This window comes from Heptranchias perlo, chromosome 15 (assembly GCF_035084215.1).
Source record: "Heptranchias perlo isolate sHepPer1 chromosome 15, sHepPer1.hap1, whole genome shotgun sequence".
NCBI classification, from domain to species: Eukaryota; Metazoa; Chordata; class Chondrichthyes; order Hexanchiformes; family Hexanchidae; genus Heptranchias; species Heptranchias perlo.
In genome coordinates, this window is record NC_090339.1 from 39,932,455 (window position 1) to 39,957,038 (window position 24,584).

At 41.1% G+C, this 24,584-nt stretch overlaps 1 protein-coding gene across 2 annotated transcripts in view; it reads left to right on the forward strand.

Annotated features, from left to right (window-relative positions):
- The first annotated feature begins 232 nt into the window (after positions 1–232).
- Positions 233–24,584, forward strand: part of mtmr8 (myotubularin related protein 8) — a 44,736-nt gene continuing 20,384 nt past the window's right edge. Inside the window, exons 1-9 of one of the 2 annotated variants that reach the window (XM_067997115.1) lie at positions 233–398; positions 3,908–4,030; positions 5,404–5,566; positions 10,961–11,118; positions 17,685–17,813; positions 19,073–19,207; positions 19,809–19,941; positions 21,749–21,858; positions 22,564–22,689. In XM_067997115.1, coding sequence (XP_067853216.1) covers positions 375–398; positions 3,908–4,030; positions 5,404–5,566; positions 10,961–11,118; positions 17,685–17,813; positions 19,073–19,207; positions 19,809–19,941; positions 21,749–21,858; positions 22,564–22,689 — 1,101 coding nt within the window. In that variant the 5' untranslated portion in view covers positions 233–374. The remainder of the gene's footprint in view (positions 399–3,907; positions 4,031–5,403; positions 5,567–10,960; positions 11,119–17,684; positions 17,814–19,072; positions 19,208–19,808; positions 19,942–21,748; positions 21,859–22,563; positions 22,690–24,584) is intronic. The other variant, XM_067997116.1, reaches the window with a different exon arrangement.

Genomic DNA, 24,584 nt, shown 5'->3' on the forward strand with positions numbered 1-24,584 from the left:
CAGCCACGCTGACTCGGATTACCTTCGCTGAAGCTCGGCTTCAAATCTTTTCTAGCTCTGATATAAAACATTTTTAAAAAAACAACCTGAGAAACACATTTTAGACGAGCAGGGCAATGATTTGAGATACAGCACCACAGGTAGATTCTGGCGCGTGTTTGGGGGTGTGTGGAAGTCTCGCGGGATCTTTGCAAGAAAAAAAAAGGGGGCGGGGACAAGAGGATCACGTGACACTGGCAGACATGGCGGATCGTAACGGTGTCGGTGGCTCAAATCCTGTTTAAAAAAAACAATTAAGGCACGGAGCTTCTCGCTTCTTCACTCAGGAGCCCGATCGCGACTTCTTTCGGCGGACAGGAATATAATCATTTACAATGGAGCACATTCTAACACCCAAGGTTCGTACTATTGTCGGCGGGCGGGGAGCCGCAGCTGCCCCCCCCCCCCAGAGCGGGGGCTGCGGTCTATCCTCTGACCACCCCCCTCCCCCTTTTAAATCTAACAGACCTTGTACCAGTAAAAGCTGCATGAAGTTCAGATACTTAATATCAACGTGATTGCATTCGTCCCTCGTTAGTAACTGCCGTCTCCTTTTCATTATCTTTTTGTTTACATGTTTTATGTTTTTTAAGTTTAGTTAGCAGAAGTAACCTTTTCTGTAATAGAAGAGTAGAGTCACATCCTCCTGTTGTAAGTTAGTACTTGTTGTTGTTATTATAGGAAATCTTACCAGCTCAGTTGGCAAATAGTATCAGATTGCAGGGCTCAGATTTGAGAGTCGAGAAAGTTGAAATGGTCCCAAGGCGGTCTTACTGTCTGTAGCGTCACTGAATCTGATTGTCCCGAGTGGGCAGTGCTTTGGTGTATGATAAGTTTTTATGAATGCATATTTTCATCCTAATCTCTGGTTTTGGGGACGGGTTGGGTGGTAGGGCCTTCTTCCATTCTAGTTGCCAATTCACTTCATTCTACTTTTTGTCCACTGTTTATGTGACAGTGAAGGGTGTAAGTTGGCATTAAGATAACAGAAGTCTTGCCTTAGTCAAACAAACTAAAGCTGAATATTACGACTGTTACCTTTTTAATCAAATGGCAACATGTTACTGAACACATTTTATGCAACTAAAGATATACAGAATGCATAATTAGTATTTTGTTGCTGTTTTAGAGTATGCACAGATTATAAATCTACTCCCTTGGCTTAATCAATAGATTTTCAAAATGGGGTCCATGAGGTTATTAGATTTTTATATTTTTCTGTATGTGTTGACTTACTAGAACCTTGCTTCTGTTGCAGTTTGGTGTCTGAACTGTGGCCCCTGAGCCCTGACAATTCACCCCTCAAAGCTCAGGCAACTCAGTCTTTTTGTGCATGTATTTGTTACTTACTGGTTATAGAATCATAGAAGTTACAACATGGAAATAGGCCCTTCGGCCCAACATGTCCATGTCGCCCAGTTTATACCACTAAGCTAGTCCCAATTGCCTGCACTTGGCCCATATCCCTCTATACCCATCTTACCCATGTAACTGTCCAAATGCTTTTTAAAAGACAAAATTGTACCTGCCTCTACTACTGCCTCTGGCAGCTCGTTCCAGACACTCACCACCCTTTGAGTGAAAAAATTGCCCCTCTGGACCCTTTTGTATCCCAGTTTGCGCTGTTTGAATTTTGTGAACCTGTAAAATGTTTTTAGCACTTAGCTCATTAGTTTGTAAATCCTAAATTTCAACACCAATTGATATATACTTGTGTGGCAAAAAGCTTGGACACTCCTGCTGTATGTTAATAATAAAGGAAAAATCTGCAATGATCACACAGTTTTACTTTGGTAGCTGACACTCTTTTTGAAAATTAGAACAGGTGTATGCCAATATTTGCTGGGGTCCCTTAACAGAAAATTTTGAAAACCACTGACTTATTAATATCTTGAGATGTGTCATTCTGTGAAAATACACTTGCATGTGAGAGCATTTTCCTAACTTCTAACAAGCTGTAGAGAAAATTAACACTATTTGAAAGTAGCTCTTGAAACAGATTGAAGGCTGTCACGACTGCCATGCGATTCCATAACTTGTTCTGCAATAGTAACATTTTATTACACTGAAGGTTACAGGGTGATGTGTTAATGTTACACTATCAATTGTAGTACAGTTCTAATTGGTACCTTTTCTACTTCCATACTTTGATTCTAAGAGCTTATTATATTCCCCTGGGGGTATTTTGTATTGTTTGACATACACTTCCATTTCATGTTGAAAAATATATATTTACAAATGTCTTGTTTTTATAAACATCAATACTTCAACCTCCATTTAGGCCCACCAGGCCATAATAATGACTAGGAGCAGCCTGCTGAAAACAATGAGGTTGCGGCTTTGGCTTGAGAGCCAATCCAAATCCATTTGACCCCGGAAAACTAAGCTTTTTTTCCCCAAAAAATTATGCTTCCACTTATATAGTGTGTTGTTAAAACAATTCTGTGCTTCACAAAGTAAATTTGCTATTTAAGTGCACCGACTGCTTTGCAGATAACATGGGAGAAATATTTTGACTGAAAACACTCCTATTCCCTTCCCTTTTAAGAAAGTGTGAAATGGCTCAGGAAATGTCACCACTATTGTAGACAAAGCTTCTGTCACAGCCTGATCTGCTCCCCAGACCCGTTGATGGCTTTGCAAGACAGACCAATGGAGGAACTGACCCCACACAGATGGTGATGCTTTTTTAGTATTGTTGAACTGGAAGCTGTCTTCTGCTTTTTCATTGCTGAACTGTCATGTAGCAACAGTCGGGGGGGGAAAACTAACAATTTTAATTGTCGAAATATATAGTCGATCTTCCGTGCCTCTTGGAGTCAAGACCAGGTATAGTGATCAGGTGAAGTGGGATTAGAGGAAGGGGGATAATTGGACTGGATCGTACAGATGTAATTCAGACTCTATTTGTAAGTAATTCATTCTGTCTTCATTTTTGTGTAATAGTTGGTATTTTCTACACTATATTAAATAATCTTGTGCTTCCTGCCAACTTGCTTTTTTTATTCGTTCATGGGATGTGGGCATCGCTGGCAAGGCCAGTATTTATTGCCCATCCCTAATTGCCCTTGAGAAGGTGGTGGTGAGCCGCCTTCTTGAACCGCTGCAGTCCGTGTGGTGAAGGTTCTCCCACAGTGCTGTTAGGTAGGGAGTTCCAGGATTTTGACGCAGCGACGATGAAGGAACAGCGATATGTTTCCAAGTCGGGATGGTGTTTGACTTGGAGGGGAACGTGCAGGTGGTGGTGTTCCCGTGTGCCTGCTGCCCTTGTCCTTCTAGGTGGTAGAGGTCATGGATTTGGGAGGTGCTGTCGAAGAAGCTTTGGCGAGTTGCTGCAGTGCATCCTGTGGATGGTACACACTGCAGCCACGGTGCGCTGGTGGTGAAGGGAGTGAATGTTTAGGGTGGTGGATGGGTTGCTAATCAAGCAGGCTGCTTTGTCCTGGATGGTGTCGAGCTTCTTGAGTGTTGTTGGAGCTGCACTCATCCAGGCAAGTGGAGAGTATTCCATCACACTCCTGACTTGTGCCTTGTAGATGGTGGAAAGGCTTTGGGGGGTCAGGTGGTGAGTCACTCACTGCAGAATATCCAGCCTCTGACCTGCTCTTGTAGCTACAGTATTTATTGTTCTATCATAAATTCCTATGTACACATTTGTAATGCAAACTTTCTATGAAAACTTTGTGATTGCACCCACCTGCCAGCGATGGATGATATCCCAGGTATCTGGCCAGTCGTCTCATTGTGCGCAATGGCTGCTGTACGGTGAGTGCACTTCACAGGTAATTCCTTTACTCTGAATTTAACTACTAGACCATCAGGGGAACTGCAATCCTAATTCCTAATTTTTGCTTTTGATTTCTTACAGGTAGAACAAGTGAAGTTGCTTGACCGGTTTACTTCTAAGAAACCAGCAGTGGGAACGCTTTACTTGACTGCAACCCATCTGATTTATGTAGAATCTTCATCAGAGGTTCGCAGAGAGACCTGGGTATGTGGTTACATATTTGTTATGCACTACTTTTATGTTGATTTCTCAACCTGAAAGCAAGAGCCCACATTTTAACCTAACCCACACGGCGGGAATGAGGCAGATTCGGGCCGGATGCCCATTTTACACCCCACCTGATTTTACGCCCCATTGACTTCAATGAAGTGTAAAATCTGATAGGGTGAAAAACAGGCGTCCAACCAAACCTCACCCTGTTCCTGCAGGGCGGGTTAGGTTAAACTCAGGGCTACAGTTTTCATGGATTAAAAACTTTCTTTAATTTTATCAGGAAATCATCGTTTTAAAAAAAAATGCTTTTACATTTTTTGTGACACCAAGGTGAATGGCTAAAGCTAATATTACAAGACACCAACCAGGTTTAAAAGAAAAGACGGACAATAAGAAAGTAGTGCTCAAGTGATGCGAAACATGGTTATTAAAAGACTGAAGATTGTAGGAGGAAGGAAAGATCAACTGAGGCAAGGGGCTCCACAGTTTTGATTTCCTGGGAAAGAATGAGTTAGAGTAGTAAACTGATGAATCTTGATTTCAGCAGTGAAGATGTAGGGAGGAAAAAGAGTATGCTGTTTGCAACTTATGGGGAACAATAAAGGAAAATTTGAGATTTGCTCAGGCGGAACCAGACTCTGCAAAACCATGGCACCCCTTTTGATCCAGAGTTCATCTTCATACCTCATATCCTAATAATGCTTACTTGCACCTCCACAACAACACCCGTTTCCACCCCTACTGCCACTGATACTCTTGTACCCGCTTTTGTTGCCTCTGAGTTGATTTTTTTTTCCAATGTCTTCCTTGTTGGTGCCTCACCCATAACCCTCCATAAAATGAAACTTGTTCGGCTGCCCATATACGTTCCCATCTTAACTCCCACTCACCCATCATTCCCCGTCCTTGCTGATCTACATTGGCTCCTTGTTCCCCAATATACTGAATATAAAACCCTTGCCTTCAAATCCCTCCACGATTTTTCCCTGCTGTAAGGCTCTTCGAGCATGATGGGCATCGCAGCTGCAAGTGATCCTGTGCTCAATCAATATCCACAATGCAATTTAAAATAGGAGTCACTAATCGCAATCGGGAATGGGAACCCTGGTGGTCTTATGTTTTCTCCCTCTTCTAGAGATCTGTTTGGCTTAGTGCTATAGTGCCTTTGCCTATTAGGCAGCTGTGATAGCAGTTTTCAATTTGTATTTGATAACTTTATCTAACAAAGGAGAATTGGGAATACTCTATGCAGAGGGCTGCAATTGAAACAGCTGTTCTCAAATGGAAAAAATAATATAGGAAAATATAGACTTCAAAGGCTGACAATGAAACTAATTTATAATTTTTAAAATAATACTTCACAGATTTTGCACCATCACATTTCAACAATAGAGAAGCTGCCCCTTACTACTGCAGGATGTCCGTTGCTGATTCATTGCAAGAACTTCAGAGTTGCTCACTTCGTTATTTGTCGAGAACGTGATTGTCACGGTGTTTACAGTTCACTTCTCAGATTGTCACAGCCAGGTACAATACCTCAGTGTATAAATAGCTGACTGTAAGCTTTAACAACTGTATGACATCTCTTTCACTGATGTGCGGTCTTGGTGATGGTGCGACTGGTGTAGTCGATATGTTCTACAAAAAGACATACATTTATATAGTATCTTACCACACAGCTCCAAAACATCTCGTATGTGCATTCAATTAATTACTTTGAAGTGACTGTTATGTAGGCAAACACGGCAGCCATTTTGTGGACAGCAATATCCACAGCAGCTGTGTGATGATAACAAAATAATGTGCTCTTAGTGGTGCCTTGGGTTAGAAGACATTGGGCTTTCCTTCTGGGACCTAAGTTCAAATCCAGCCCAGACAAATGGGATGAAAGTGTGCTGGCTGTGATCCAACGCCAAATGAGTTTGGCTAGCCTCAACCCAATTCCTAATTGACGTGGCTCCACAGTTTATGCTGCCTTTACTTCAACACTGAATTAACAAATTCACCCAGAGAGGGCACAGAGAAGGGAAATAGAAAAATGTCACACTGGTGCTTTTGAGGCTGACATTGTTGGGGCCCTGATCTGTGCCAGCATTGGGTGATAACAGCGAAAGTAAGAGACCGCCACAACAACAAAAACAACAACTTGCATTTATATTGCGCCTTTAATGTAGGGAGTTTCACAAACAAAATCCAGGCAAAAATTGATGCCGAACCAAAGAAGGAGATATTAAGAGGGATAACTAAAAGCTTGGTCAACGAGGTGGAGAGGCAGAAGGAATTCCAGAGCTTAAGGCCTAGATGGATGCCAATGTTGGGATGAAAAGACTGGGGGATGCATAAGAGACCAGAGTTGAAGGAATGCAGAGTTCTTGGAGGTTGTAGGGCTGGAGAAGGTTACAGAAAGAGAGGGGCAAGGCCATGAAGGGATTTAAACATTAGGATGAGAATTTGAAATTTGAGGCATTGGGGGACTGGGAGTCAATGTGGGTCAGTGAGCACAGGGGTGATGGGTGAGTGGAACTTGGTGCGGGGTAGCACATGGGTAACAGAATTTTAGATAAGCTGAAGTTTATGGTGGCTGGGAGGCCGGCCGGCCGGGAGAAATAGTCAAATCTAGAGGTGACAAAGGAATGGATGAGGGTTTTGGCAGCTGATTGGCTGAGGCAGGAATGGAAATGGGTAATGTTACCGAGGTAGAAGTATAGTTGGTCTTTTTGATGGAGAGGATGTGGGGTAAGAAGCTCAGGAAACCTGGTGGATATTGGTGCAGGTAAGAAAATTGACTTATACAGAAATTTTGTTGTGCTTTTTTTGTGTTTTTACTATAAAATAGAGTAGAAAAATGACTTCTCTAAGTTTAGGGATATATGTTGTAAAGCTTTTGTGCTTTACTGTAGGCTGGACCACAAACTCATCCATAGTATTGATTTTAAGTCAGCTATAATTACAAAGTACAGTTATATACAAGTTTTAGTGTCAGTTCATAATTATCAGTGTGTTTGATTGTATTGATAGTTGAAGCAATGTTTTTGTGCTTTAATAACATTGGTAGAATTCTATTTTGAAATTATATTTGGTTTTGTAATAAAAATAGATCTGTTCTTTGAACAGTGACCTTCCTTGGTGTCTCTCCTAGTCGCCCATTTGAAATGCCTTCTTAGAAAGCTATCTTTATCGTCACACTTCACCTTAGGCAACTTTTGTCTGTGTCTAGTAACTTCTAATGTCATAATTCATTCTATTGTTTTGAGACACTGAGAAATTTCTAAAGGATGTTTGGCCTAGAGGGTAAGATTATTCTGTAGTACAAGAATATGTTCTACTGTAGCAGTGAGATAGGCTTTTTAGTATAAACATTTGGTAAAAACAGGATGTAACTGAATTGTGAAGGTCATAGATTCAGTCCCCAGTGTGCACTGAGTTAGTTGATCTTAGTGAGGGCAGTAATTGGTGTACTAAACCAAGGCAGCAATTAAGGACAACCAAAGAGGAAAGGGACAACATAAAACTAAAAGAAAAAGCATACAAAAATGCAAAAAATAGCACAGATCCTGGCGACTTGGAGAGACGCAAAGTACAGCAAAGGGTGACAAAACAGATAGTAAGAGCTGCAAAAAGGGAGTATGAAAAGAAACTTGCAAGGGATATCAAAATCAATACAAACATTTTTTACAATTATATTAGGAAAAGAGGGTGATCAAGAGCAATGTGGACCCCTTTAAAAACTGATAATGGTGATATTGTAAATGAAAATAGGGAAATGGTGGACATGCTAAATAATTGCTTTGCATCAGTATTTACAGTAGAGGAAGAGGATAGCATGCTGGACACCCCAAGGAAACTAATTTTGAATCAGGGATGGAGACTCACCATAATTAGCGTAAGCAAATTAACAGTAATGAAGAAAATAATGACACTAAAGAGTGACAGATCCCCAGGACCAGATGGTTTCCATCCCAGGATTTTAAAGGAAGTAGGCGAGAACATTGCAGATGCCCTAACTATAAGCTTCCAAAGTTCTCTCAATTCTGGAACTGTTTAAGAAAGGTGAGAGAGGGAAACCAGTGAATTATAAACCAGTTAGCCTGATATCTGTTGTAGGGAAATTGCTAGAGTCTATAAGGATAGAGTGACTGAACACTTTGAAAATTTTCAGCTGATCAGAGAGCCAGCATGGATTTGTAAAGGGTAGGTCGTGCCTGATGAACCAGATTTAATTTTTTGAAAAGGTGACTAAAGTAATGGACAGGGGAATATCTATGGATGTTGTTTATATGGACTTCCAGAAGGCATTCGATAAAGTCCCTCATAAGAGACTTAGCTAAAGTTGAAGCTTATGGAATTGAGGGCAAATTGTTGACCTAGTTAGGAAATTGGCTGAGCGGCAGGAAACAGAGAGTAGGGATAATGGGCAGGGTGCTTAAATTGGCGACATGTGACTAGTGGTGTCCCACAGGGATCTGTGTTAGGGCCTCAACTATTCTTTGTATTTATTAACGACTTAGAGAACCACATATCCAAGTTTGCTGATGACATGAAAATGGGCAGCATTTTAAGCAGTGTAGATGGGAGCATACAATTACAGGGACATTAATAGATTAAGTGAATGGGCAAAACTGTAGCAAATGGATTTCAATGTAGGCAAGTGTGAGGTCATCCACTTTGAACCTAAAAAGGATGGATCAGAGTACGTTCTAAATGGTGAAAAGCTCGGAACACTAGAGGCCCAAAGAGACTTAGGGGTCCGTGTATATTGATCATTGAAATGTCATGGACAGGGACAGAAAATAATCAAAAAGGCTAATGGAATGCTGACCTTTATATCTAGAGGACTAGATTACAAGGGGGTAAAAGTTATGCTACAGCTATACAAAGCCCTGGTTAGACCACACTTGGAGTACTGTGTTCCGTTCTGGGCATTGCATCTTTGGAAGGATATATTGGCCTTGGAGGGAGTGCAGTGTAAATTTACTAGAATGATACCTGGACTCTAAAGGTTAAATTATGAGAGATTACATGAACTAGGGTTGTATTCCCTGGAATTTAGAAGATTAAGGGTGATTTGATCAAAGTTTTCAAGATATTAAGGGGAACTGATAAGGTATACAGAGAAAAATTATTTTGGCTGGTTGGGAGTCTAGGACTAGGGAACATAGCCTAAAAATTAGAGCCAAGACTCAAGAGTGAAATTAGGAAACACGTCTACAAACAAAGGGTGGTAGAAGTTTGGAACCCTTTTCTGCAAACAGCAGTTGATACTAGCTCAATTGTTTTAAATCTGAGATTGATAGATTTTTGTTAACCAAAGGTAATAAGGGATATGGAGCTACGGTGGTTATATGCAGTTGGGTCACACGTTAGCCGTGATCTCATTGAATGGCAGAACATACTCGAGAGGCTAAATGGCATACTCTTGTTCCTGTGATCCTAAGGTACTATTATTAGCCAGAGTGCCACTTGACTAAGAAAGTACAAAAATCAGTCAGTATTCCCTCTCATTGTTATCCAATAACGTATACTTATGTGGATGTTGGGTGAGGACAGGTTTGGGCTTGGGTGGAATGCACTCCGTGATTAAATAGGACCGCATCAAGAAGGGATTCTTGGACATGGTTTTGAGGGCACTGGCACCCATGGATCCAAAAAGAATCCAGGCCTATAAGAAAAGAGATGAGAAAGTTAGAGATTGTTAGGGGTGCGATTGGAATCTTAGTGAGTAACAGTCTTTGGACATTCTCTTTTAGATGATATATTGGTGTTGGCAGACTCATCTGGGGATCTAGCGCACTCTATTCACCATCTTGAACAACTGGTTTACCAGTGGGTTATGGTGGTGGATGCTGCAAATGTGCTATTATGGCCTTGCACATCTCTAGATGGAATCTGAGGTATTGATTGGAAGGCTGTTTGTCCCAGCTGTTGAACCATATTAATGCCTGGGGCCCTGGTGGATGGCAACTTCAACCTGGACAGAGTCCTTCAGGACATCATTGAGGAGTGCACTTTGGTCTTTTTTCTCGCTAGGATCAGCCACCCAGTTGGGCTTTAATCTGATTACCAGGAAGAGAATCCCAGCCCACAATGACAGGTCTATCTAAGGTAGTAAATTCTCAATGCAGGTTAAACTTGTGGCATATAATGTATGCATTCAAATAGTTCTATTCAGTTGTTCAGATCTCTTAGGCACGCAACAGAATCCCATGTGTAAGGTCCAGGATCAAACTGTTGAACAGATTTGTAGCAAAAACGAGAACTGGTTGCAGAGATGTAGGCTACACTGACCTGTTACTAAATAACCAGCAGGCATAGTAAGCCACATAGGAGGCAGACCTCTTTGCTAAAACCCCTCACACATGCACAATTGGAGTGATAGATCTGTCACTGTGGGCTGGGATTCTCTTCCTGGTAATCAGATTAAAGCCCAACTGGGTGGCTGATCCTAGTGGGACAAGCAGGGGGATGTTAACCAGTGATCTACTCTGGTAAGCTGCATGATTTTAACTGGTTAAACTTCAGCAGTATCACTGTGCACACTTGTGGGTCCCCTAGCCTTGGATCTGCCAACCTGTACCAAAGCTCTCTGGATTTGGGTAAATGGGATGTGTTCCTACAAGGTGAGAGTATGTATTTTACACTTGGGAGATAGAAACCCTATCAGTGGGTGTAGATTTCTCAATAGCATGAATTGGAGACTCTCAACATGATGATGGGTTTTCATCGCATAGGAAACCTGGCAGACCAAAAAATAAATAAAAACACTTGGAAGATGTGCAATGATTCTCAGCATTTTTTAAGTATGGTGTACATCTTGACTTTTGAAGCCTTATATTTTTATTGCTGATAGTGCAGAACATTCCTTTTATACAGCAACATTTTAACTTTTTATTAACTTTAAAAAAAAATGTGATTATATTTCAGTGGCGTTTGAGGAACTTTATGCTTTCTTGTACAACCCGAAGCAGAATGAAACGGACAGAGGAATAGGTTGGAAAACAATAAATATTAGAGAAGAATTTCAGCGTATGGGAGTACCTAATGAACACTGGGAGCAGACTGACGTAAATGAAGGTTACGAGGTGATTTTAAAAAAAAATTATCCATGCGTGGCCACATTTCAGTGGGATCATAGTTGTTATCAAATGGTTACCCAAGAGCATCTCAACATTCCAGAGTCCAGCTTAGTTAAGGCACTACCCAGTATATATAGTATGGAGCTACACACACCAGAGGGTCCTAGAACCTGTGCTTAGGTCCTGGTCTGTGGTGATTTAACTGAACTCAGCTGGAGCAACATTTTGAATGCTATAGTTGATCTGTGTCTCTAGGCTAGATAGGGGAAGAAAAAAAAATCGGTTACAGTTAGAGTCATAGAGTCATACAGCACGGAGAGAGGCCCTTCGACCCATCGTGTCCGCGCCGGCCATCAGCCCTGTCTACTCTAATCCCATATTCCAGCATTTGGTCCGATAGAGTCATAGAGTTCTCACTCCTGATTTGCTATCTATTGACATACACTTTCTAGAATGAGTCAAAGTGGACGGACATCAGGTGAGAACCAGATTGGGCTCGTGTGTTAGCTTCCTAACACACACACACTCTAGATTTGTACATGAAGAATTGCATTTTGTTCTAGGTACCATAAGGCTGCCTGTGTCTAAAACAGCATCGCGGCAAGAGTCAGCACCTTCGGGGTGAGAGGGGAAACAATCCATCTGGTTCACTAATGTCCTTTAGGGAAGGAAACTTGCCGTCCTTACCCGGTCTGGCCTATATGTGACTCCAGACCCACAGCAATATAGTTGATTCTTAATTGCCCTCTGAAATGGCCTAGCAAGCCACTCAGTTGTACAATCTCGCTTAAAAAAAAAAAAGTCATAATAAGAATAAAACCGGGCGGATCACCCGGCATCGGACCACTAGGCACCGAACACGACAAAGGAAACCAAGCCCAGTCGACCCTGCAAAGTCCTCCTCACTAACATCTGGGGACTTGTGCCAAAATTGGGAGAACTGTCCCACAGACTAGTCAAGCAACATCCTGACAGCCATACTCTCAGAATCGTATCTTTCAGCCAACATCCCGGACTCTTCCATCACCATCCCTGGGTATGTCCTGTCCCACTGGCAGGTCAGACCGACCAGAGGTGCCGGTACAGTCAGGGGGGGAGTGACCTTGGGAGTCCTCAACATTGACTCCGGACCTCATGAAATCAAATGGCACCAGGTCAAACATGGGCAAGGAAACCTCCTGCTGATTACCACCTACTGTCCTCCCTCAGCTGATGAATCAGTCCTCCTCCATGTTGAGCATCACTTGGAGGAAGTACTGAGGGTAGCAAGGGCACAGAATATACTCTGGGTGGGGGACTTCAATGTCAATCACCAAGAGTGGCTCGGTAGCATCACGGCTGGCCGAGTCCTGAAGGACACATGAGTGAATCAACACGAGGGAAAAACCTACTTGACCTCGCCCTCACCAATCTACCTATTGCAGATGCATCCGTCCATGACAGTATTGGTAGGAGCGACCACCGCACAGTCCTCATGGAGACGAAGTCCCATCTTCGCACTGAGGACACCATCCAACGTGTTGTATGGCACTGTCACCGTGCTAAATGGGATAGATTCAGAACAGATCTAGCAGCTCAAAACTGGGCATCCATGCAGCACTGTGGGCCATCAGCAGCAGCAGAATTGCATTCCAGCACAATCTGTAACCTCATGGCCGGCATATTCCTCACTCTACCATTACCAACAAGCCAGGGGATCAACCCTGGTTCAATGAGGAGTGTAGAAGAGCATGCCACTTCGACACTCCTTATTGAACCAGGGTTGATTCCTTGGCTTGTTGGTAATGGTAGAGTGAAGAATATGCCGGCCATGAGGTTACAGCACCAGGCGTACCTAAAAATGAGGTGCCAACCTGGTGAAACTACAACTCAGGTATACGTACATGCTAAACAGCGGAAGCAACATGCTATAGACCGAGCTAAGCGATTCCACAACCAACGGATCAGATCAAAGCTCTGCAGTCCTGCCACATCCAGTCGTGAATGGTGGTGGTCAATTAAACAACTAACCGGAGGAGGAGGCTCCGTGAACATCCCCATCCTCAATGATGGCAGAGTCCAGCACGTGAGTGCAAAAGACAAGGCTGAAGCATTTGCAACCATCTTCAGCCAGAAGTGCCGAGTGGTGATCCATCTTGGCCTCCTCCCGATATCCTCACCATCACAGAAGCCAGTCTTCAGCCAATTCGATTCCCTCCACTTAATATCAAGAAACGGCTGAGCGCACTGGATACAGCAAAGGCTATGGGCCCCGACAACATCCCGGCTGTAGTGCCTGAAGGCTTGTGCTCCAGAACTAGCTGCGCCACTAGTCAAACTATTCCATTACAGCTATAACACTGGCATCTACCCGACAATGTGGAAAATTGGCCAGGTATGTCCTGTCCACAAAAAGCAGGACAAATCTAATCTGGCCAATTACCACCCCATCAGTCTACTCTCAATCATCAGCAAAGTGATGGAAGGTGTCGTCTACAGTACTATCAAGCGGCACTTACTCACCAATAACCTGCTCACTGATGCTCAGTTTGGGTTCCGCCAGGACCACTTGGCTCCAGACCTCATTACTGCCTTGGTCCAAACATGGACAAAAGAGCTGAATTCCAGAGGTGAGTTGAGAGTGACTGCATTTGACAGAGTGTGGCACCAAGGAGCCCTAGTAAAATTGAAGTCCGTGGGAATCGGGGAAAACTCCAGTGGCTGGAGTCATACCTAGCACAAAGGAAGATGGTAGTGGTTGTTGGAGGCCAATCATCTCAGCCTCAGGACATTGCTGCAGGAGTCCCTCAGGGCAGTGTCCTAGGCCCCACCATCTTCAGCTGCTTCATCAATGACCTTCCCTCCAGTGCAGGTCAGAAATGGGGATGTTCGCTGATGATTGCAAAGTGTTCAGTTCCATTCGCAACCCCTCAGATAATGTCGCAGTCCATGCCCGCATGCAGCAAGACCTAGACAACATCCAGGCTTGGGCTGATAAGTGGCAAGTACCATCTCCAACAAGAGAGAGCCCAACCACCTCCCCTTGACATTCAACGCATCACCATCGCCGAATCCCCCACCATCAACGTCCTGGGGATCACCATTGACCAGAAACTTAACTGGACCAGCCATATAAATTCTGTGGCTACAAGAGCAGGTCAGAGGCTGGGTATTCTGCGGTGAGTGACTCATCTCCTGACTCCCCAAAACCTTTCCACCATCTACAAGGCACAAGTCAGGAGTGTAATAGAATACTCTCCACTTGCCTGGATGAGTGCAGCTCCAACAACACTCAAGAAGCTCGACACCATCCAGGACAAAGCAGCCCGCTTGATTGGCACCCCATCCACCACCCTAAACATTCACTCCCTTCACCAACGGCGCACAGTGGCAGCAGTGTGTATCATCCACAGGATGCACTGCAGCAACTCGCCAAGGCTTCTTCGACAGCACCTCCCAAACCCGCGACCTCTACCACCTAGAAGGACAAGGGCACATGGGAACAACACCACCTGCACGTTCCCCTCCAAGTCACACACCATCCCGACTTGGAATTATATCGTTGGGTCAAAATCCTGGAACTCCCTACTTAACAGCACTGTGGGAGAACCTTCACCACACGGACTGCAGCGGTTCAAGAAGGCGGCTCACCACCACCTTCTCGAGGGCAATTAGGGATGGGCAATAAAATGCTGGCCTTGCCAGCGATGCCCACATCCCATGAACGAATTTTTTTTAAAAAGGCTCATGCTTGGTCATGAGGGTATTTTCAGACCAGACACAAGTCAAACCTAAATCTGAAAAATATGAAATTTATAACTCACTCCGTCATCTACTACTTTATATTTTGTTTGAGGAATTTAAGTTGCAAGGTTTGTTTTTGCTAAGGTTTCGTATTTCCTGGCACCTTGACTTTTGAAGCCTTATATCTTGTTTACAGGAGCTGAATCAATATACTATTTAGTTCCTGTTTTTGGTGGGTATCCAAACATCATTGACACTTTTGTCAGTGCTAGCTCGTAGCAGTAGAAAAGTTAATTTTTAAGAAAACCTCCACTGAGTCTCTGATTTTTATACTTGCCTTGCTATTTCATTCCTGCCAGTACTGCAGTTGGGGCAGTTTTTAAAGTACAGTTCTTAATGGCTGGGTCCTGCTTGCACATTCCTTGCTGCATGTGAAGGAGATCTATTTATAATAGTTTTGTGTATGGCTTGTGCTTACTGACACATTAACCTTACTTCCTGTGTTATGATTTTTGAGTATAATCAGTTGTAATGGGAAAACCCTACATCAACATTTTATAAAGGCAAAATCTTGCATCAATGTTTTACCGTCACATTTTGTTGATGAACCAATCAAATCAATGAATGCCTTTTGGGGTGAAAAAATCTTCCAGCATTTTTTTTTTCAGTAGGTGAAATGTCTAATGTCCAAAATAAGATTTTAAACATGTTTAATTCACATTTCACAATAATATGATTACATTTATTCACTGGATTGTCTCTTGTGACTTTGAATGCCTTCCTTTCAGTTTTAGTCCAAGACTTCAGCCTGTCTCTGAAGTCTAGCCTTCGGTTGAATTGTTTCCCCCAGAACAAAAATTCCAACCATATCTGCTTCTTGTTTTTTAGGGCTTCGCCAGACATTTGTTCCATGCTTAGCACCAAAGATCATTCCCTAAGTGAGCCTTCACTCCTTATGAGCAGGAGTGTGATTTTGTATGAAACAATATCTGGTAATATAGTACTGTGCAGCAGTTGAACAGAAATCTTTGTTACTGTAGTTAGCTTACTGAATTAACATGCATCCTCTTGTGTCCTCCTAATCTTTAGATATCAGAAGAATAAATACTCATAAACCATGTGACTTGGGCTATAAATCTGGTTGGATAAAAGTAGGCAGTAATGGATAGTGAATAGAAAAGATTACAAAACTTTTAACTTCCTTGGGTACAAAACTAGCAAAAGATGTGCCATGTTGCTAACTCTTAACAATATTAAGCCTGGACCAGCATTGATAGCAATAATTTATACATGAGGTTTGATCATGAGGCTGGAGCCTCCAGCCTCTATCTCAATGAGCTCAAGAACTGACAACACACTGCCTAAGTGATGCCTTTGGCCCCTATGAAGTTCCAAACTAGGTTACCAGGAAATTGAATAATGTCTTCCACAGCTGATCAAAGCTTATTAAATTAAAGTGATGGTTTCCTGAACTCCACCAAGATGCTGCACCTAAGTCCGTTCATGCCGGGTGAATGGCTTCTGTGCATTCTAAGTTCAAAGGAGTTTGGGCACAAACAAAGTACTGTGTCGCTATGGGGCAACAATTAAATCAGGTGGGGGCGGGGAGTTTGGCACTCTATGTAAGTTGCCAGCATGGGAGCCTGAGGGAGGGTTTACAGTTGGGTGGTGGAGTCGAGCCTTCTTGTGATGCATGAAACTGTCACACGGCTATATTTAAAGGTGGTTACAAAATTATGCTGCAATGAAAAAGACAATTTTAGTAAGCATTCACATTGTGATTAGTTTATTGTAATGAATATGTAAGTTCACATAATACCTAAGTTTTTATCTTCAACTTGAGACGCTAAGGGCAAACATATTCCTGCGTTGCCACCCAGTGACTGTTTAATGGAGCTAAGGTGGAGAATACAGTTTCAATGCTGAGTTTGGAGCTAATGTTACTGTGATTGGCATTTATAATATTGAAAGACCTATCACAGTACCACCTGTAGGCGTAACAAAGTACTGCAGGTAAATGTTGACACTTGAAAAGGATTTTTCCATAGAACCTGACATAGGAGATTTCACTGCATTTTGAGATTGAATGTTGCAGCACCGCCCCCCCCCCCCCCCAAAAATTGTATTTTATATATTAAAAGTTTAGTGAAGTACTTATATTGTACACCAACTTTAAAAGTAACTGAAAACTGAATCAATATTTCAGGCTAAGGTGCTAGGTTGATTTATGCTATGTAAACATTTGTCTGAAAATTCTCTGACAATATTTTACAAAGACTTTAAACTATTTTAAAATAAACAAGTCAATGCCTTTGTTAAAATAGTGGGCACATCAATGGATTCATTATTAATATTGCACAGTGCAGTTTCAACTCTCTGGTTTTGGTTTTAAAACCGTCTTTAGCCCAAAACAGTTTCGTCAAGTATAATTGGAACCTTACAATAGAATTTCTGAACCAAAAATAAAATTACAAATTTACTTCTCTGTGGATTCACACTTTAGCTAAATATTTTTGCGCATTTCATGTTGTTCAAATGTTAATGAAGCTGAGTATCAAAAGTTTTGATCTTCATTTGACTCATTCCCTTAAGAATACTGTAGTAAAATCTTTTTCTACCTGCAATTTGAAATTTAAACTGTCTCTACATTTAAAGCCCTTTTGAAATAATAGCTCCGTGCATTTGAAATTAAATGAAGTATAGTTCAAATTTTCTTTAACTTTGTACTTTGACAGCAAAATAAATCTCTACATTGAAGTATTGATTTTGTTTTTAAAAAAAGAATCATTGAACAAAGCTCCAAATGTAAGTCACATTCTATTGTAGAATTTTGTTTTGGTTCCTTCTAGACCTGCAATACGTATCCAACATTTCTGTGCGTACCAAAAGGAGCCAGCAAGCCAACAGTAGTGGGCAGCTCAAAGTTCAGAAGTAGAGGGCGATTTCCTGTTCTTTCATATTTTTTCAAGGAGAACAACGTAAGTGTCTTTGCTGATTAGTGATTGTTTTTATGTTTCAGTGCATTTTATTCAGATGACTCAGTTTAAAGTACTTCAGGATATAACCCAATAGTGCTCTTTTGTTTAACTCTGTGGAAAATACAAGTTTTTTTTTTAAATAACCTTAATGGCTTAATGGATAATTTCACTGCATGGAGTTTTCCTAAGCCATACAGGCGAGTAGGTCCCAAGAGATTTGATTTCAATCTAGTGCAGATGTGGGGGAACGAGGCACAGCATAAAGAGTGATTTCCTTACAGCTTGGGAAAGACAAAAGGAGAAAGCTTAGAAGTGTCCTGGTTATAGTAGTATACAGTGCTAGATTTGGTGCTGCAGAATATGACCATTAGATCTCAGGTTTGATCCTATACCTAGGCTAGCAACTGTGATGGTATAATTGACCTCGGTGGCCCTGAGCCAATATCGGATTGGATTCTTTTTCCTGATCCCTGATCCCTAATCACTGACCACCAGCTTTGGAAGGTATTCATGTAGAATGTTAGATGAGGACAAAAACGGGCTTACATGTTATACTCCATGATAAAATAGCACACTAGTTCTCAGTGTCTAGGGTAACTCATGAAGAACGGCTATTTTGGGTGTAGGTACTGGAGATCCGGCACCTATGAAACTGTACCTCTGAGTGTTGGTGAGCTCAGCTGAAACGTAGGACCAGGGGTAGGCCACTTTGAGCACGTTCTAATGTTTTGTCAGCCATTAGCTCTTTATCTTTTTAAATCCCAATTCCTTGTTCTTTCTCCATACTCCTTAATATGCAGACTTCTCAAATAAGTATTTCCTCTTTAAACACCTCAAATAATTCTGCATATATAAAACTTCCTAGGGTAGTGCATGCACATTCAAGCAAGCTTTTGTTTTAAAAAATAAAATCCTGGATTTTCTTTTTAATCTTTGCATTACTATGGTCAGTAGTTAATTACTACCTCCTGATTTCTCAAGTTTTACTGTTTGCCTTGCATTTGTGCCTTGGCCCTTCAGTTTGGCTTGTCAAAATATGGATATGTAAAGCTGGACTATATGCCACTTGTGGCATGGATCAATTATAAGTTATCCAGTTAGACTCAGTTATGGAAATAATTATCATATTTCATTCCAGGCCAGGACACAGTGGATGTGTCCAAATGGACTGTTGATAAAGCTTTATGTACTGTTTAATTTGATTTTGTTTCTCTCTTCCAATCTCCATCCCTAACGTAATTAAATGTTTGTTTCAACAGGCTGCCATCTGTAGGTGTAGTCAGCCACTGTCAGGGTTCAGTGCCAGGTGTGTGGAGGATGAACAAATGCTTCAAGCCATCAGCAAGGCCAATCCAGGAAGTTCTTTCATGTATGTGGTAGACACGAGACCAAAGGTATTTTTATTCACCAAATGGTTCAATGGACATTACTTATAAAAGTCAGTGAGTTAAAACCCACTACAATTTGCCTCAGCGTTTTTGAATTAGGGAAAAGAAAAATCAGCTAGGGTTCCCACTTGACTGTTATCCAGTGATTCAAACTGAAGATTGTACATGTGTGGATGACAGGTAAGGACAGGATGAGACTCCGCTATGATGCCTTCCATCGTTGAGGAGCATATCAATTAAGGATGTCACAAGTGTATGCCATGTATCTGTGGTGTTCAGATTTATTCTTCAGAAGCTACACCTATGGGTGCTCCAATCTGCAGATCTCAACACCAGTCATTACACCATTGTAATAATGTTGACAGTCAGCAAGAAACCTTCTTTAAGTGATGAATGAAAATGATGTATGACGTTATAACTTACAACAATAGGACAATTTTGGAAGTAGGTTTAAAAATTATTTTAACCTCCTGGAACAAGACAAGATGACTGTAGCAGGACAATTATTGAATACTGTCTCATCAACAGCAGAAAACAAAAATCCATATCTGAAAACAAATAACCAAAATTACAGGGGCTATGTTCACAGTATTGGTTTCTTTTATAGCTGAATGCCATGGCAAACAGAGCTGCTGGGAAGGGATATGAAAATGAAGATAATTATTCCAACATTAGGTTCCAGTTCGTTGGTATTGAGAACATACATGTGATGAGAAACAGCTTGCAAAAGTTTTTAGAAGGTAATGCTCCTTTTCTATTCCATTTATTGTTATAAAAACAAACTGCTTTATGAATTGTTGGTTCAAAAGTCACAAACAGAAATTATTCTTTGAACAAACAGAAAATAGAAGGAATTCTGGTATGTAGGGCCTGGTGTTACACTAGCACTTTTAACTGCTGAGGCATGCTTGACTAAAGCTATGGTGTGTCCAGCTTCTGCTCTGGCCAAGATCAGTGAACTCAGCACTGACCTTGGGCCCTTTTGATCTGTATGGCTTTGTAATATACTGGCTTTATAAAATACTAGGCCATCGGGGTTGCTGCAAGTTTCATCCTGTTCATTTAAAAAGGTTTTTAATGTTGCAAACTTACTTAATTTTAAAACTGTCAGTTTCAGACCTTTCATAGCACATGATAAATGGCTGGTTAATGTGGAATATATGAGACTGAAATTGGCTGGTCTGGGGGAATGTTTGTATAGTGCACTGAAGTACAAAATAGTTTTTTTCCACAGTAGTTTATTGAAGGGGCTATAACCTCTGTATTTAGGATTAAAGTAGAATGACTCTTGTTCTATAATCAGCAGGACAGTCCTTTAATGAAATGAAACGAAACAGGAAGGGGAAGATTTGAGCTTTTAAAAATCTCAACACATGCATTCATTGGGTATATGCTTGAGGAGTCAACTAAAACCTCAACTTCCATCAAATTAAGGAGCAAATGAATTATAATTTATTTTAAAAAGTAGCTAAAATTGTATAGAAATGTCTCTCCATTATTGGACTATTATCCTCTTTGTTGCTAAATTACATGCATTCTGATGTATACTGCCTGAAAGGGTGGTAGAGGCAGAAACTCTAATCACATTTAAAGGGTACTTGGATGCGCACTTGAGGTGCTGTAACCTACAAGGCTATGGACCAAGAGCTGGAAAGGGAGATTAGGCTGGATAGCTCTTTCTCGGCCGGTATAGACACAATGGGCCGAATGGCCGCCTTCCGTGCTGTAAATTTCTATGATCTGATGCTTCTATAATGTCAAAGCAACTGAGCTTGTTCCAAAACATTATTTGTATTTTTTTTGTTTTTATTTCATCCCAATTTTCTCCCTTCTATTCTCCTTTCTTGAAGGTGCTGATTCTTACTGAAGTGCTATTCCATGGGTTCACCTTGGTGCTGACAGGTCGTTCGACTGTGAAGAACCTCACAGACAAAACTGACCCTGTCTTCACCTGACAATCTCACAGTAATATATTCTAGTTGGGATTGCTGGATAATGATCAGAAGGAGGAACCCAGTAACAGCTTGCATTTCCTCCTCCCCCCCCCCCTTTTTGGGCTGTACGGTTCAGTTGTACATTTTCATAAAATCTATTGAGAAAATTAATTCTTCATAATTTATAATTGGTATTTATCAGTTAAATGTGTTTCTTTGAAGATCGCACCTTGGCACATGTCTAAAATTTATGTAGAAAAAGCTCACCATTATAGGACTTCTGTCACTGCATTTGATAAATCATTTTGAAAGTTTTGTGTGTGGGGGGCCCTCTGCAAATATTGACATGCCCTCAGATCCTCTGTACTAATTTTGAAGGATAGTGTTAGCTACCCAAAGGAAAACAGTGCTATAATTGCAGAAAATATTATTATAAAGGAACCAAAATAGCAGGCTCCTAAATCAATAAATATAGAAATTTACAGCAATCTGATGACACACATCTTTGGGAACCCCAAACAGCTTACATCATTTATACTTTTTAATCTTCATTTGTTACATGGGCAGGGGAAAAAATAACTGCAATTTTAATGAGTTTTTTTTCTTTCTTTAGTATGTGAACTGAAAGCCCCATCAATGAGTGACTTTCTCACGGGCTTGGAAAACTCTGGGTGGCTGCGTCACATTAAAGCGGTCATGGATGCTGGTGTCTTTCTAGCAAAGGTAATGGCTTGAGCTTATTTTTTCCTTTTTGCCAGTATGCTTTCCCTTTCTAGCAGGTGTTGAATCCTTCTTGTAGTATGATCAGTGACACAGCCTTCAATTGTCATGACCCTGAGCACTGCAGTTCTCTTCCTAAACCCCTCCGCCTTGTCACAGTCTTCCACACCTTCGAAACCTGCCTTAGGATGTACCCTTAGAATGTACTTCTTTAGCTATGCCTTTGCAGATCTCTCCGGTCTCTTCATCCAACTAGAGTTTGGTGTCCAGCTCTTTTTTTTGAAGCACCTTGGCACTTTCCTTAAATGGTCCTGCGACTCATTATATGAGCCCATGGACAAGCTTTTTTTAAAATTATATTGACTGAAATACTTAACCATGACTGTTGTTCTTCTTGCTTACTTCCCTTCACCCCCCCCCCCCCCCCCCCCCCCCCCTTGGCTATTCTACTGCTTTAATAGAATATTAATACATTAGAAAGAAAATACTATGTTTATATAGTAATAGTTTTCAGAACATCCTAAAACACTTCATATACAATGGATTACTTTTGAAGTGCAGTCCCTATTGCTATGAGCAAACTCTATTTATTTCACTTGCTACTCATGAATTTTGGGTGTTTCTGTTAAAATGCAGTTTGTGGTGATATTTATAAAGGAATTTATGTGTTTAAAGCTACTTTGTTTTTCTGTACACTATTACTGCTAGGCAGTGGCTGAAGAAAATGCCAGTGTGTTGGTCCACTGTTCTGATGGGTGGGATCGTACTGCTCAGGTTTGCTCATTGTCTGGCCTTCTCCTGGATTCCTACTACAGGACAATAAAGGGATTTATGGTGAGAATGTGAAGGTGCACTGTTTTTGAGGTTTTGGCTACTTAGGCTATTTAAAATGGTTAAATAATGTATGGCCTATGTTCTGCTTCCTAACTGATCAAAATGTATTATAGTATTAAACAAAATTAGTTTGTAGGTCCAGTAGTTAAAAACATTGCTCCGTGTAGGACCATGCCATGCAGACCAGAAGATGCTGGGTTCAATTAATGATCTGTCCTGAGTTGGCTAGTCTCAACTTGGGTGGCAGCAGGGGCTCCACGATTGGTCTCCGTGTCCTGAGGAAGCAAAGAAATAACCAGACTGGATTCCTCCTCCTGATTGACTTGTGTAGGAAAATGTGCATGTGTAGACATAGGGTCAGAACAGAGTTGGGCACAGCTGTGATGCTCTCATTGTCGAATAACCTGCCAAAACTCGAGGTTCACACATGAAACATGAATGAACTGACCACACCCAAGGAACCATATACCAGTGTGGGTCAGTACTTTCAGGAGAGGAAGGAGGAGAAAATTATTTTTTAAAAATTTGAAAGAGTGAGAGCTGCAATAAATGAGTATGCAAGGTGAATTTAAATATCCAGACCTTTTTTCTCTAATTTTCTCTTTTTCTTCTGACTTTTCCCTAAAACATTGACTATTTTCAAGGACACAGTCCATAGGTGCCAAGTGCTCTCTGATATCTCATGCAATCCTGTCCTCAGCCAACAGGAGTTACTGGATAGTGATGAGCAGCAGCCACCTCAGATAATTCTTTTCTTTCCCAGACCCAGTGGCACTGAGGCCAGTTGTATGCCTACCATGTATTGGCTTAGATTAGCACAGATTGGGATTGATCATCTTGGGCTGTATGACTCAAGTACCCATTGAGTTTAACAAAAAAAAATTAAATGTTTTAAATACTTTGCGACTGTCTTGATTTCTATTTTCCAAATTTTCCCTGTATTTGTTAACTTACTAGCACATTATTCTGATGGGTGGGATACTGATGAAAGGTTTTCGACCTGAAATGTTAACTCTGTTTCTTTCTCCACAGATGCTGCCTGACTTGCTGAGTTTCTCCAGCATTTTCTGTTTTTATTTCAGATTTCCAGCATCTGCAGTATTTTGCTTTTGAGCACGCTATTTCTGCTGCTTTATGTACTAATAGGTAGCAGTTTTTTGGGAGTATTTAACATTCTCTCTCATGTGATGAGAGGAGATCCCCATGATATGTCAACATTTGCAAGTGGTATCTCACAAAGACAAGATCAGACATTGTTGGTGGAATTGTTTACACTATATTTTTTAAAAAAGCATAAGGTGATTTTCTAGTTACACTGTATCCTGGCAGCTGTATCCTTTTTTTAATATAGTCCTTGCATGAGGCAGTGACAGCTATATTATTAAACTTGCTGTCCCGGCCTCAAAAATTACATATTTCTCAATAACCTGATTTAAATTTATCCACTGAATTGTCTTTTGTCTCCTTTAATTTCTTAATTAAGGTTTTTTTTTAACTTGAAGACCTTAGAATCTCTCAAAAGTCTTGGCTTAGAGTTGATATTTTTGCTCAAAGCTGTGAATTTGCCATGCTGTATATACCTCTCCCCCTTCCCCCAAGTGGAGGCCCTGCAATTCTACCACTGGTGGAAAGATGTAATTACATCATAACAAGTTACCTTGGCAATTTCTGTTCTAAATGTTGACCTAGGAATTTATCTTATAAAATATATTTAAAAATCTTGTGTCTGTGTGCACTTCATGTCAGTTTTTTCCATTATAAGCTTCCATGTCCACACTTATAATAGAAAATGTCTGTGTAAACTTTTTGTACTATTTACAAGTGTAACAAGTTTACATATGCAGTTTCCATTATAGATGTAGACATAGAAACTTATGATGGAAATATAAAAATAA